The sequence below is a fragment of the Cydia pomonella genome, chromosome 20 (genome assembly GCF_033807575.1).
Source record: "Cydia pomonella isolate Wapato2018A chromosome 20, ilCydPomo1, whole genome shotgun sequence".
Classification (NCBI taxonomy): domain Eukaryota; kingdom Metazoa; phylum Arthropoda; class Insecta; order Lepidoptera; family Tortricidae; genus Cydia; species Cydia pomonella.
This window is the reverse complement of record NC_084722.1, coordinates 118,832-134,353: the sequence shown is the minus strand read 5'-3', so window position 1 is coordinate 134,353 and position 15,522 is coordinate 118,832. Positions and strand designations below refer to the sequence as shown.

Genomic DNA, 15,522 nt, shown 5'->3' with positions numbered 1-15,522 from the left:
CCTTCAACAAGGAGGAGTTTTGGCCGAAGGGTGTCAAGTTTCGGCGGTTCCGGGGCCGGCTCCCTGACGCTGCGGGCTTGCGTCAGTTGCGTACATCGCAACCATAATGTGATTTGTAGTGTTTAGTTTTTGAATCTATTGTTATAATATGTATGTTCGTTTTAAGGTATTGATCTATAGGCCACTAGATGCCTGAAATAAAATCATTCATTAATTTACTGCACTGAAAGCTTGCCTTAGGTTAGGTACCGTAAAATGGGGTGAGTAGCGATTACAAGGGCAGTTCACACAAAACAAGCTATTATAATGTTCATAATCCCAAAGTGTCGATCCAACAATTTCCAAAACTCACTTAGTATGAAATCTCTTCTCACCCCTACTACGGGGTGAGCTGGGATTTCCTACTATTTAGTATTTATTTTTAAAGTTATGAAATGGAACTACACAAAATCATAAAAAAACTAAAATTCAAACCACCGCAATATTTATTATGTATAAAAATCAGTGTGCCACATGTAAAAATAAAGTTTTATTGAGATTTGAATGTCATTTTTCTCGCTACTCACCCCATTATACGGTACCCATTTGACTCTTTGCTATAAAGTTTACTAGTGTTACGTCAGTGTTTAAATTATGCCAATTATCGAGATAAACCACAAAATCTCACCTAAAAATACCTAAAATGACATTAACATTTTACACATTACATACATTTATGACATTTGATTTTGACATTTTTCTATTTGGCCCTATACTACTGGTAGAGAATGCCACGAGACATTAAGTCCGCCATTTGTACCTTTTTTGATGTGCAATAAAGTTTAAAATCAATAAATAAACATTAAATTTCATTTAAAAAAAAACCGTTGATGAACGGTTGAACCGATTCTGTTCTGATAAAACAAGTCTTAAAAACCACTAGCAAAACTGCACTCATATTTATCTCATAGTAAACCGCATTTAAATTGGTTCTCCCGTTTAAAGACCAAAAAAGAATAAATGATGATGAATGATGACATTGATGATGACCAGTGCCACAGATTCTTCTCGACCGGTAATAACCCAGTCCACAACATAAGCATTTAAATTATAATTACTTAATATCTTAGTTATTGTCTTCGTATAAAAGGGTCATTATGAATGGTCAGTTGTGTTGAAACACAACACATGGAGTTCTTTGTTACTCGGACCCGACGAGTGACTCACAGTCTCACAACAAACCCGTCGAAGGAAAAAATTTTGCCGCAGAACCAGTATGTTCACGATTTAAACCGTTCCGTATAAACACTTTGAAATTCTCCAGACTACGCTATAAGGAAAATAAGCAATCCTTTATTAACCAGTATTTTTTTCCAATTACCAATGTGACGATGACAGATGCATGATGGAATTGATGGACCTTTATAAATAAATAAATAAATATTATAGGACATTATTACACAAGTTGACTAAAGTCCCACAGTACCTTTATATTTAAATGGAAAGTTCTGATGAATTACGGAAAATATAGAATCTATTATAACTTTTTAGGGTTCCGTCGCCAAATGGCAAAAAATGGAACCATTATGTATCATTTATGTATTCGTCATGTCTGTCTGTCTGTCTGTCCGTCCGTATGTCACAGCCATTTTTTTCCGAAACTATAAGATTTATAAGATTTTTTTGAAACTTGGTAAGTAGATGTATTCTGTGAACCGCATTAAGATTATCACACAAAAATAGAAAAAAAAAATATTTGGGGGTTCCCCATACTTAGAACTAAAACACAAAATTCTTTTTTTCATCAAACCCATACGTGTGGGATAGGTCTTCAAAAATGATATTGAGGTTTCTAATATAATTTTTTCTAAACTCAATAGTTTGCGCGAGAGACACTTCCAAAGTGGTAAAAATGTGTCCCCCCCCCCCTCCACCCTATAACTTCTAAAATATCAGAATGATAAAACTAAAATAAATATACCTATGGTGTACATTACCATGCAAAGTCCCACCGAAAATTGGTTTGAACGAGATCTAGAAAGTAGAGTTTTTTTAAATACGTCATAAATGGTACGGAACCCTTCAGGCTTCATGGGCGAGTCCGACTCGCACTTGGCCGATTTTTATTATTGAAAAAGTTGCAATGCAATGCACGCAATGCAATTACAGTACTGAAGCTCACGCGCGGCGAAAAACCGGAGCATACAGTAGTACAGTACGTGTTTCCTCTGGTGTTTACTACTTACTATACTATAGCAACTCCCACTTGACACTTGTTTTGCTAATAAAATCATTGTTCGCTCATCTCGGAAAGCCGGAACTCCGGAAGTCACCCGGCTGCGATTTCATGAATTGAGTGTCTCTTTCAACTACAGACGCCGAATACATGTCTCTGTGGGCACGTGCACAAGACGTTTTGTAATATCTGAATTAGTTTCAAGTTTAGACACTCAAAGACACCGAAGAACCTTAATGTAATATAGTTGCCAAGAAAGTAACCGAAAAATGCAAATGGAGACACGGAAAATAAATAACCAGAAATACATACGAAAAGTAGGTATTTATAGATGCTGTTACCAGCCGCCCAGAAGCTGCGGCTGGCTGCACCGCAGCTTGCAGGGACCGCGGGGGGCGGCTGCAGCTGGATGCGTCCGCGCAGGAGGGGGCGGTCAAGGCCGCGCGCGGGGGAGGGGGGAGCGGCGCGGGCGCCGGCGCGCCAGTCGAGTCGCGAGCGCCGCCGGGAGGCCGCGCCGTTGTGAGTGCAGTGACAGTGCTAGTGCCCGAGCCCGAGAACCAACCGCCTGCGAGCGAGACATGCGCCTCGCGCATCTCCTTTAACACCAAGCAACGACACAGGTACGGGTATAAACAAAAGCCTATAATCCCTAGAGAGCTTTTATTGTGCTTCCCGCGTCCGTGTTTCCCCAATGGCCTACTAGATAAGCAAAGAGATGCAAAGTTATTCCGATAACGGTAATATCTCGGGTCCAAACCAAATTAACGTCACTGGCGGTATGGGTGACCTCGGAAGCGACTGGGGAGAGTGTCGAGGGATGACAAAAACGCCAGTGCCAGTTGCTGGAAACATTTGGAGAACCCATAAATTTCAAAACAATACACATGAATCTGATCTACATAATTATGTACCAATTTATTTAGTCACGAGATCAATCAATTATGAAATCGCTAATTGTAACGTGTGCTTTTTTTATATTAATTTTATTTAATTCAAAGAAGAATATAGTAGTACTCGTGGGCACTTAGTAAGCCTAAGACCAGTTTCAGAAGCTATCTGAAAAATTACGTCAATTTACTCGTATCAAGCATCCCATGAATCTCATCACTGATTCGGCTAATTCTGATAAGAATGGAACCATTCCGTTCAATAGAAATGATTTTTCGAAATGCAAAATTGAATGAAAACCACTTCTTTTAAGAACTTATTCCAGTTCAAAATGATATTGAACTACCACACCACCTTTTTATTGCTATACGCCCGTCACCTGACAAAAATTTATCACTTAATAGAAAACTTTGGAGCAGGTAGTCAACCAATATACCTACATTGGTTTGTAAAGTTACCATTAAGCCCCTATCCCCTATGGGTGTTTCGTTCTGTCGTTAACAATGAATGGCTTATTTTTTTTTATATACCACGACGGTGGCAAACAAGCATACGGCCCGCCTGATGGTAAGCAGTCACCGCAGCCTATGGACGCCTGAAACTCCAGAGGTGTTACATGCGCGTTGCCGACCCTTTAAAAACCTGTACACTCCTTTTTTGAAGAACCCCATACTGTAGACCCTCGGGAAAACCTCGGATTTAAATTGCAAAAATTTCTTTTCGAAATGTTTTCCAAGACTTGCAACGAATAGAAGTGTCTCGACAAACGGACTCTGTAGAAATCAGGTAGGCTCAGTCATCCATGTGCCGCCGTGCGCATTCCTGCGCCGGCGCACGACACTGCTATTAGTGCTGCTTGAAGGCTGAAGCTTGCACCACGCTGTGAGCACTGCCTGACCTGGCTAGACAGCCTTAGGATGCCTTTCCACTGTGACAGAGATGAAAGGAGATAATAGCATTGGTTGAAATCTAGCGGAGCGAAGATGACAACTACTATTGGCTGATTCTCGCACGTCTCCTCTCATCTCCGCCTCAGTGGAAAGGCAGCCCTAGTACCCTGGTGGGAAATCTTAGGGTCTGGTCTTATCGAAAGACTGCTCAGCACCAGCACAAGCTTGCATCAGTTGTGACTAGCCTGACCAAATCAACAAAAAATACTTTACGTCCTAGCTCTTCCTTGATATCCAAGTCAAACAACAAGCATGACAATTATAAATTGCGTGTAGGAAACTAACCAATGATGTGAAGGAATGGTTTCCTCGTGATGCAATGTGATCAAGAGTGGTACACGGACATCGTGCATATAATTTTACAGTAATTTGTTAATTGCGCAACGATATGTGCTGTTTATAATAAGAGTTAACAGTGGCACGAAGTTAATTGCTGACGCTGAGCTTGTGCAATACATGTTATGTTATGACACAAAGTACTAAACACTGTCATTAAACTAAATCTGCACGAAGCTCCTAAAACTTCTTGAAACAGATAAAAGATGAGTCAGGTAAATCCCGCTTACTAGTAATGCGTTTTAATAGTACAGTCGCGGACTTCTAGATGATAAACGTAATTTCATAGAAAAATGACATTTTTTTTACCACCGGCTTTTTGCGGAATTTCGTCTCCGTCCATATTCATCATAGCTGCAACATGTTCGAGGTCCATACAACCTAATCTTCATCATGATGATGGTAGGGAAAGATTACCTCTATTTGATCGCATATACGTAACACAAGGAACGCGTTCGTCACGGTTACCATCATCGACGATTGAGCAATATTCAGAAGTACTTACATTTACAGTTCATAAAGTTTCAATACCCAGTGTACTCGTATTCCGATTAGAAAACAATTTATAATCTTTTCGAGCTGTCGCGCTTCAGTTACGTTCACCGTCACACCGTCAGACATAAATGACATAAATAATGGAAATTCAATCGTGTATAAAGTGATTCAGCGGTTGAAAAAGTCGACTCAGAACAAATGGGTCGGTGAATTAATGGATTGTTGTGTCGCGGTGATTTAAAGCATCACATAACTAATTAAAGAAACTTAGCTAAATAACAAATAGACAATAATCGATATCCATCTTCTGGTTCCGCAGATTTTAGATGATTTACCAAGCTGTATTCTGTTTCCTCTAGGTAGGTTCTAAAATTTATTGATGTCGGATGAACTGCTTTAAAATGAAACCGATAACATGAAAACTCTGTATCTTTAAGTATTTAAATAAAAGTAAACAAAATCTGCCCTCAAATGGCTCCTTAAGTCAGTTGATGGTAGATGAAAACATTACATTATCAAATATGACAGATCCAGGCGGTTTTGTATTTAGTTGGTTAACCAATAAATACTCATAAATGTACAAATTGTTTGTTTACTTTTATTTAAATACCTAAAGATACAGAGTTATAGATATAACAAGTTACCAATTAAGAGTTCCCTGCAGGAACCGGAACTGCTTACGGGAAGTGCCCCAACTTTCCTCAAATTTATTCTTCCGACAACGCCTGTTGCTGACTTATGGTTGTACCCAACTGACGAAGCCGACGTTGCGGATTTGAATATGTCAATTAGTTTGTAAGCATTATTAATTTAGAAATAAAAAAAATATTAGTACTTAGTCACATTAACATAAATCAAACTTTCATAATCAAATTCAATGATATTCACACCGTCACACCGGGTATCGTATGGACAGCACAGGACTCTGTTATGGTTCCATCAAATTATATAAGTAGCGACGAGTGCAGTTTTGTTGACGAGCTTAATGCTGTTAATTTTAACCAGTACAATGGCATTGTAAATCGTTTTGGAAAGATATTAGACTTAGTCATATCTAATGACCTTGTATCTGTTAGTCACTGCGCGAGTCCTATAGTACCTATTGACCCATATCATGAGGCTCTTATTGTTAAAATTGAGTATACTACGATTAACCCTCTGCAGTCAGCTCCCTTTGTTAAATATTATTGGAATAAAGGTAACTATACATCTATCAATAATGAATTAGCGTCTATATGCTGGGAAGAGGAATTTTCTGGTCGCTCACTGGCCCAATCGCTGGATTTCTTTTACATGACTTTTCTTAGACTTAGAGACAAATTTATACCTAGCAAAAATATTAAAAAAGATAATTATCCCGCATGGTTTTCTGTTCCTTTGAAAAAAGTCATAAAAGAAAAATATAAATACTTAAAAAAATACAGAACATATAACAATGTTTCTGACTTAATTTCATATAATGTACTGAGGGACAGAGTTCGTAAATTAGAACATGAATGTTTTACTAATTTTGTGCGTCGTGCTGAAAAAAATATTTCTAGTAACCTGAGACAATTTTGGTCATTTGTCAAATCACGATCAACCTCCCACGGTCTGCCCAGCAGTATGAAATATGGAAATTAATTTGGTTAATACAGGACAAGGTATTTGTGAAGCCTTTTCAGATTATTTTTTTACCAATTTTTCACCATCTATTAATTCGACCAATTATAACTCACTTGCCTCTAGCACTGAGTCAATTGTCAACCTAAATTCAATTGAGGTCGACCCAGATCTCGTCACCGCCTTATTGCTTAAGTTAGATCCCTCCAAGTCTGCTGGCCCCGATCAGCTCCCAGCACAATTTTTAATTAAGTGTGCTGAGAACCTAGCAAAGCCGATAGTCATGCTTTTTCGGCGTTCCTTCTCAGAGTGCTCTATACCTTCAATATGGAAGTCTGCTTTTATCACCCCAGTACATAAAAAAGGGCCCAAAACTGATATTTCAAATTACAGGCCCATATCCAAATTATGTATTTTATCAAAAGTGCTTGAAAAAATTGTTTTTAATCAAGTTTATAATTGTTTAAGTAATTATTTTAATGCTAATCAACACGGATTTTTGCGACGTAGATCTACAGTATCTAATCTTATTCTGTTGAACGATTATGTTACTGACGCTATGGATAGTGGGTCCCAAGTTGATGTAATTTATACTGATTACAGCAAATGTTTCGATCGCATTGACCACAGCTTACTAATATCAAAGCTGAATAACATCGGAATAAATGGGGATTTACTGCGATGGTTTATATCATATATCGAGAACAGAACCCAGGCTGTTGTCGTGAATAATTATATGTCCGGCTGGGTCACTGTTCCTAGTGGGGTACCGCAAGGGTCATTATTAGGGCCGTTGCTCTTTAATATATTTATTAATGATATTGACAAATGTCTCCTGCATTCCAAGCTTCTTTGTTTCGCTGATGACATGAAAGTTTTCTTAAAGATAGAATCTATTGCTGACTCAATATTACTACAGTCTGACCTCGTACGCCTTGATGATTATTGTCAATTATACAGATTGGACTTGAATCCCTCTAAATGTTTTGCAATGACCTTCTCGCGCCAACGTAACTTAGTCGATACTACCTATGCCTTAAAGGGTCAAACCCTGCAGAAAGTATCATGTATGAGAGATTTAGGGGTCATTCACGACTCTAAACTAATTTTTGATAATCACATTAATAACATTATTTGTGGCGCTTATAAAGCCCTAGGTTTCATAATGCGCAATTCTGTTCACTTCACTCAGGCTAAGACGTTTAAGGTGCTATATTGTTCATATGTTAGAAGTAAGTTAGAATATGCCTCTCAGGTCTGGAACCCTTGCTACAATACATATATTGACCGAATTGAACGCATTCAGAAAAAAATCATAAAACACCTTTGCTTTAAATTAAAATATCCCTACAGTTCTTCCAACTATCTTAAAATATGTAAGCACCATCACCTTGTCCCTTTACAAAAACGCCGTGAAATAGCCGATATTACATATCTCCTAAATATAACCAATGGTGTAATCGATTGCTCTGAGTTGCTAAGTAAACTATGTTTCAAAACCCCCATTCGTTCTAAAAGGTATCATCCCCCAATAGCAATCAGCAATGCATCTTCCAAATACAGACAGAATAGTTTTTTACCACGCGCCAGTCGTAACCTAAATGAGCTATCTAAAGAATTGGATATGGATATATTCAACTGTGGCATTCCTAGCTTGAGACGTAATTTAGTGCAGAAATACTTTGAGTCTTTTGAGTGAGCGTGTTGTCGCCTTCTTGAATACCTATAATTACGTATTTACTATTTATACTTTTACCTTAGACCTCATTATGTTACTAAGTTAATTAGTATTTTGAACTCCCACATTATCCTTATTAAGTATCATTTGTATTCGCTTTGTTCACATATGTGGTTGCAATAGTGCGTTATCTTAGTTTAGTATTATGTCACTACCTGTGAGTTCCTATAATTGGCTTCCTGTATCTACTATATTTTTCTATGTTAATGTCACAGCTGTTGGATCTCCAAATAAATAAAATAAAATAAAAAAATAAAATAAAAAAATATTAAATAAAGATTGAGATTTCGTGCTCCTATTTCTTCGTAGTGTAGCACATTAAACATTGCCTCATTAGAAATTTGATCCTCAAAACAATCCGGATCGTCTGATACCCTTACTAAAAACTTGTCACCTGGCCTATTGTCAGGGCTATTATTCACGGTGAAGCACAAAACCGGTCCTGTTATCAGCGCGTCTGTTTTTATAGTAATATGGTTTTTACTCAAATCCAATTATTTAAAACGGAGGTAGAAGCCAAATTACAAAGCTAAGATTTTGAAGAAAGACAGTGTACGAAACGCATATCGGAATTGGTTTACCCAATGTCCCGGTAGATGGCGCTGTTACATCGGCCAACTAGCGAACGTTAGTTTAACGTAGTTTTATAAGGTGTTAACCTTTTTTGTATTTTTCTGAGGATTTGTGTGGAGATATTTATTAGTAGGATAAATATACGTCAGTTTATTATTAAACTCGGTATTTATTCTTGCTTCCCCTTCGAGACCCTAGTGCTAAATTGTACATGGTCCCTCGAATCGGATAGCCTTGGAAGCCAATTTGGAGTGGCGTTTTTGGTAGTCTGTGCGGACTACACTTCGTGTCCCGTGCTTAGCAGTGGTTCGCTGCTTCAAAGGCCGGGAAAGTTGCAGCTAACTGAGGTTGCCAACGCCATCTAGCGTTGGATAGCTGGCGGTTTCCTGTAAAATCAATTCAAGAATTGGAGCATCGGAAGGCGCGAGTGGCGCCATCTAGCGACGAGTAGCTGGAAGCATCCAAAGTAGCAGATACAGGAGACGAGATTAGCAGACGGCAGTAAGGAAGTTCAACGAAGTGTGACGTCACGTATCAGAGTGAGTGAGAAGTGCAAAATCGTGAGTACTTTTTAATTCATATTTCACGCGAGTTTCAACTTTATAAACAACGAACAAATTAGTGAATTTATTGCGGAAGTTTGAACTTTAGTTGCAAGCGCATATTCAATTAGAAGAATCGGTTTGTTTACATCGACTTAGAAAATTTCATCAAGGATTTATATGGACTTTCAACTTAGAATAATTGCATTAGTGATTTGTATTGAATATTAACATAGAATAATTTGTAGTTAGCATTAACTTAGAATTATAAGCGAAATCCTATTGGAACGGGGAACCTATGCCCGATTTTTTCGAAGTCTTACTAAGTCCCAAACACTTGTAAAATTTTACGGATTTGGCTTGTAATTTATTCTAAGTGTTTTTTCGTATCACAATTGCTAAGTCTGTAAAATTTGTATGTGACATTGCTCGTTTGTTTACACTATGGACGCGTTACTTAACTATCAAGATGATCTGTGTACTCGTATTTTTAAAGCAAGAGTTAACTTTAAAAAGTCGCCTAAGGAGCGCATAACTCAAAATTACTTGGAGAGTAGATTAGAAACTTTAGAACAACTTTGGTCTGAGTTTAGAAAAGGACACAAGGATTTAATGCGATCGCAAGATGTTACAGCTTTAAAGGCAAAGTCTTATGTTACGGGAGATACATATGATAAAACGGAGGAAGAGTATACTGATTACAAATGCGAATTAAAAGATGGATTAGCGCAGTGTACTCGTTCTTTACCTAATCAGTCAAGGGGTAATGACAGTCAAGATAACGCTTCCTTTAGGCCAAATGTAGTGAAACTTCCTAAGTTGTGTATTCCTAGCTTCTCGGGGAAATATCATGAGTGGACGACGTTCAGAGATTTATTTGTGTCAATGATACACAACAATGAGTCGTTAGACAGTGTTCAAAAATTGCAGTATTTAAAAAGTTATCTAACCGGGGAGGCGGAGCAGTTGCTTCGTAACATACCTGTTTCGGACACTAATTATACTAGGTGCTGGACACAGTTAGAGCAGCGATATAATAATAAAAAATACTTATCGCATTGTATACTTAAACGATTGTTAAGTCAAAAGAGTGCAACGACGGAGTCCCCAGGATTCCTTAAGGATCTGATGGACACATCGACCGATTGTTTAAGTGCGTTGTCGAATCTAGGCATCGATGTTTCTACGTGGGACATTATTGTCATTCATTTGCTGTCGTTAAAACTAGACCCCGAATCGCGCAGGCAATGGGAACTTAACGTGGCGACTAACTCGGCTTCAGACGCTTTACCTACTTTTAGCCAATTTAAAGAGTTCTTAACAAGTCGATACAGAGCACTGGAATTTCTTGAACCGAGAAGCGCCAGTAAAACCCCAAGTGCTTATGGGAAGTCGTTCAATAGTAGTAATAGTAGTCACAACAAACCAAATGTACTCCATGTCGCAACCGCACCTTCACTCGCGTGTGAATATTGTACCGAGCCTCACAAGCTTTGTTATTGTAAAAAGTTTGCTGGTGAGGACTATGCCAAAAGGCATGAGTTTGTTACCAAAAATAAGATTTGTTTCAATTGTCTAGGTGGTAACCATAATGTAAGATTTTGCCAAAAAGCCACTAGTTGTAGAATTTGTAAGAGAAAGCATCACTCCTTGCTTCACCCTAAGGATGTATCCACTTCAACTGCCAATCCTAAGAGCGTAGTTCAGGCAGCTGAAACTGGGTCGGGGGAAGCCACACATATCGCAACAGAGAAGAAAGAGGTCACGCCGATAGTCAGCTGTTTTACGAAAGGGGTAGATCAAGGTGAGGTATTGTTACCCACCGCGCTTATTAAGGCTGAGTCTAAAACAGGAGACTATCAGGTTATTCGAGCATTTATAGATCAAGGCTCACAGGCTTCATTTGTGACAGAAGCTGTTGTACAAGCCTTAGGGATAAAGAAAATTCCCATGAAAAAGTCACTTTCCGGATTAGGTGGATGTCAATTACCGGTGTCGCCTAAGTATCAAGTTCAAATAAAGATTCAATCGATAACCGATTCAAATTTCAGCCTCGTATTGAAAGCTTATGTCTGGAACAAGATCACAACTGAGCTTCCTGGAAAAAAGGTAGTAATTCCAGAGTGGTTGCAGCTTCAGCAGCTGACGTTAGCAGATCCAACCTATAGTACACCCAACAAAATAGACATACTACTAGGCGGTGAAGTGTACAGCCAGATTGTAAGAGATGGAGTGCTCAATGGCCCAGAAGGAGCGCCATTAGCACAGTGCACCACCCTCGGGTGGATTCTATCTGGTTCAGTAGGCTCCGCGAGCGTAAATGAGAACGTAACAGTTTTACACGTACACGTTAATGAAGATGACATGCTAAAACGTTTCTGGGAAATAGAAGCCGAGCCATCAGGTCACACTAAGTTGTTAACAGACGAAGAACAAAAGTGTGAAGATCTTTTCGCATCCACGACTGCGAGAGACGCAGAGGGCAGGTACGTGGTGAAGTTGCCGTTTCGGGACAATCCAACCTGCAAAGGAAGTTCACGTGAGATAGCAGTCAAAAGGTTACACACATTAGAAAGAAAATTTGACAGAGACTCAACCCTAAAAGCACGATACTCTGAAGTAATAAAAGAGTATGAACAGCTCGGTCACATGGTTCCCGTGACAGAACCTGATCATAAAAAGAAAGAAGCGATCTACTTACCTCACCATGCTGTGATTCGCGAGGACAAAAGCACCACCAAGGTCAGAGTCGTTTTTGACGCTTCCTGTAAATATGATGACGGGATATCACTAAACGATCAGCTCATGACAGGACCTACCTTGCAACCAGAACTTCGTCACCTTATTATGCGTTGGAGACAGTACCCCGTCTGTCTAGTGGCGGATATAGTAAAAATGTACAGGATGGTAAGAGTAGCTAACGAGGACACCGACTTTCAGCGCATAGTGTGGCGCGAAAATGCTGAAAATGAAATCAAGGATTACAAGTTGCTGACCGTCACTTTCGGAACTGCTTCAGCGCTCTACTTGGCAGTAAAGGCACTCAATCAGGTAGCATGTGACCACAGAGAGCAGTATCCTATAGCTGCGCCACGGGTCCACCAAGAGTTCTACATGGACGATTTAATGACCGGGTGTCAGACAGAAGAAGAAGGTCTACAGCTGTATCATGAAATGAAAGGCTTATTGAATGAGGGAGGGTTCGTGCTACAGAAATGGGCTAGTAACAAGAAAGAATTGTCAAAGGAGATCAATAGAAGAGAAAGAGAGAATCTAGGAAACGAAGAAGAAAAGAGCAATCTGGAAATTAAGACAGATAACATAACTAAAATACTGGGACTTACCTGGAACCGGGATGACGATGAATTTCAGTACTCGGTGAAACTGCCGCCGCTATCGCCACCTGCAACAAAAAGAAAAATAATTTCTGATGTTTCACGTTTGTTCGACCCATTAGGATGGTTAGCGCCATGTGTCATTGCAGCAAAAATGTTTATCCAGCGTCTATGGCTAGCAGGAATCGGATGGGATGAAGAACCACCATCGGATATACTGCAGGATTGGCTAACTTACCGTGAGCAGCTAGCTCACCTTGTAGACTTCAGGATTCCAAGATGGCTTCACACGCACGTGGATGACACACTTCATGAACTGCACGGCTTTTGCGACGCATCCAACGCCGCTTACGCTGCTGTCGTTTATCTTCGAGTAGTTGACTCAACTGGAAACATACATGTGGCTTTAGTGACAGCCAAAACAAGAGTATCACCTGTCAAGCAGGTCAGCATACCCAGATTGGAACTTTGCGGAGCCGTACTTGTGGCTAAACTGTTGGCTGAAGTTGCAGAAGTCATGAAAATACCCAGATCAAACATAAGAGCGTGGACGGATTCCACAGTGGTTCTTGCGTGGCTCAACAAGCACCCAAGCAGCTGGAAAACCTTTGTAGCTAACAGAGTATCCGAGATATTAACCACTATGGATTCAGCGCAATGGTCTCACGTATCTACAAAGGAAAATCCGGCAGATTGTGCTTCACGTGGTATGCAACCAGAAGAGTTAAAGGAACACGACCTGTGGAAGTTTGGACCTAAACTTCTGCACGATAAGACCATTCATTACTCAAAGCCTAAAAACAATGACACAAACCTTGAACAGTCGGCAAGAGTCCATGTAGGAATAGTAGAAGAAACGTTCTGGAACAAATACTCATCTCTTAAAAGACTTATACGTGTTGTTGCTTATTGCCGACGTTTTATAAGAAAGCGTGATAAAGTACAGAACAAGCAGGTTCACGCACGATATCTGCAAAAGTGGGAGTTGGATGAAGCAACCATGACCTGCATTAAAATGTGTCAAAACGCAGAGTTCAAGAACGAAATTGAGGAAATCAACAAAAGCGGGTACATTAGTTCAAAAACCTCTAAGATTCGTTCTTTAACGCCGTTTCTTGAAAAAGGTATTTTGCGAGTGGGCGGCCGATTGGAGAACGCTCCAGAGCTAGAAATAGCCAAGCATCCTATTATCTTGCCGTATGACTCGCATCTGACTAAGTTGATTGTGGCAGATGCCCATGAACGTACTCTTCATGGCGACCAGCGAACTATGCTGAACTACTTAAAGTCGGCTTATTGGATAGTACGAGCGAAGGACTTAGTAAAACACCACATTCACAAATGTGTGCGCTGCATTCGTCACAAAGCTAAGATCCAAACTCAATTGATGGGAGCCTTACCTTCTGCTAGAGTTACACCAGGTAGAGCGTTTGTCCGCAGCGGAGTTGATTATGCTGGACCCATCAATTTAAGAACTTCTAAAGGCCGAGGACATCACTCATACAAGGGCTATGTGTGCTTGTTCATCTGTATGGTAACCAAAGCCATACACCTAGAGGTAGTGAGCGAACTTACCTCACGTGGATTTCTTGAGGCTTTCAAGAGATTCACCTCCAGACGTGGCCGTTGCTTAGAGATTTACAGCGACAACGGCACCAATTTTGTTGGAGCTGCTAAAGAATTAAAGGACCTTTTTAACGCAGAGAAGTCAACTATGGTCCAAGAAGTAGCGGAAAGTCTGGCGTTAAATGGTACCACGTGGCACTTCATCCCTCCTAAAAGCCCGAACTTCGGTGGATTATGGGAAGCAGGGATTAAGTCCACCAAATACCACATCAAAAGGGTTATTGGAGAGTCGACACTCACCTATGAGGAAATGGCGACTCTACTCAGCCAGATCGAGGCCTGCCTAAATTCACGGCCTATCTCCGTTGTACCCAACGACCCTAATGAGCTTAACCCTCTAACTCCGGGTCACTTTCTGATAGGGGAGCCTCTAGTTACGATTCCGGAAATAAACTATGAATGCTCGAATATCAGCACTCTTAAGCGATGGCAACTGACCCAGCGTATGCTACAAAACTTTTGGCGTCGTTGGTCAAACGAATATTTGACCCATTACTTACAGCGGTACAAGTGGGCACATCAAGTTCCCGAACCTAACGTTGGGGACGTTGTTTTGGTCAAGGAGGATGATCTCCCTCCTTCTAAGTGGCTTTTCGGCAGAATCATGCAGAAGCACCCTGGTTCGGATCAACTGACCAGAGTGGTAACTATCAAATGTAAAAATACTTTGATAAAGCGACCAACGTCAAAACTTTGTATACTGCCGGTTGCCAACTAGTTTTTAAGTTTACAGTTTCCTTTAAGATTATTGTATCATAGTAGAAGAAATGTTCCCCCACCTTTTTTATTATTGTTTTAGAAACTAGAGCAGTTTGTATACAGTTAACCTCTAACAGTTCAGACACTTCACGGTGGGCGGTCATGATGAAGGACATGTTGTCCTTGGTGGGCGGCATGTACGAAACGCATATCGGAATTGGTTTACCCAATGTCCCGGTAGATGGCGCTGTTACATCGGCCAACTAGCGAACGTTAGTTTAACGTAGTTTTATAAGGTGTTAACCTTTTTTGTATTTTTCTGAGGATTTGTGTGGAGATTTTTATTAGTAGGATAAATATACGTCAGTTTATTATTAAACTCGGTATTTATTCTTGCTTCCCCTTCGAAACCCTAGTGCTAAATTGTACATATAGCTATATCGTTTTTTTTTTCACAATCCATAACTCCCGCGGAAACAAAATAGGCCTTTGTCCTTCAGTACACCTGCATGAAATAAGATCT

The 15,522-nt window shown here is 39.9% G+C and overlaps 2 protein-coding genes across 2 annotated transcripts in view; both read left to right on the top strand.

The window, feature by feature from the left end:
* The first annotated feature begins 255 nt into the window (after positions 1 to 255).
* Positions 256 to 15,522, top strand: part of LOC133529283 (uncharacterized) — an 18,837-nt gene continuing 3,570 nt past the window's right edge. The window contains exons 1-4 of the mRNA XM_061866980.1: positions 256 to 260; positions 2,560 to 2,835; positions 11,391 to 14,607; positions 14,803 to 14,943. Of these exons, the coding sequence (XP_061722964.1) occupies positions 256 to 260; positions 2,560 to 2,835; positions 11,391 to 14,607; positions 14,803 to 14,943 (3,639 nt within the window). The remainder of the gene's footprint in view (positions 261 to 2,559; positions 2,836 to 11,390; positions 14,608 to 14,802; positions 14,944 to 15,522) is intronic.
* The window catches only part of LOC133529278 (uncharacterized), a 60,609-nt gene continuing 47,771 nt past the window's right edge, over positions 2,685 to 15,522 (top strand). Inside the window, exon 1 of the mRNA XM_061866975.1 lies at positions 2,685 to 2,835. The gene's annotated coding sequence lies outside the window, so the exon portion shown is untranslated. The remainder of the gene's footprint in view (positions 2,836 to 15,522) is intronic.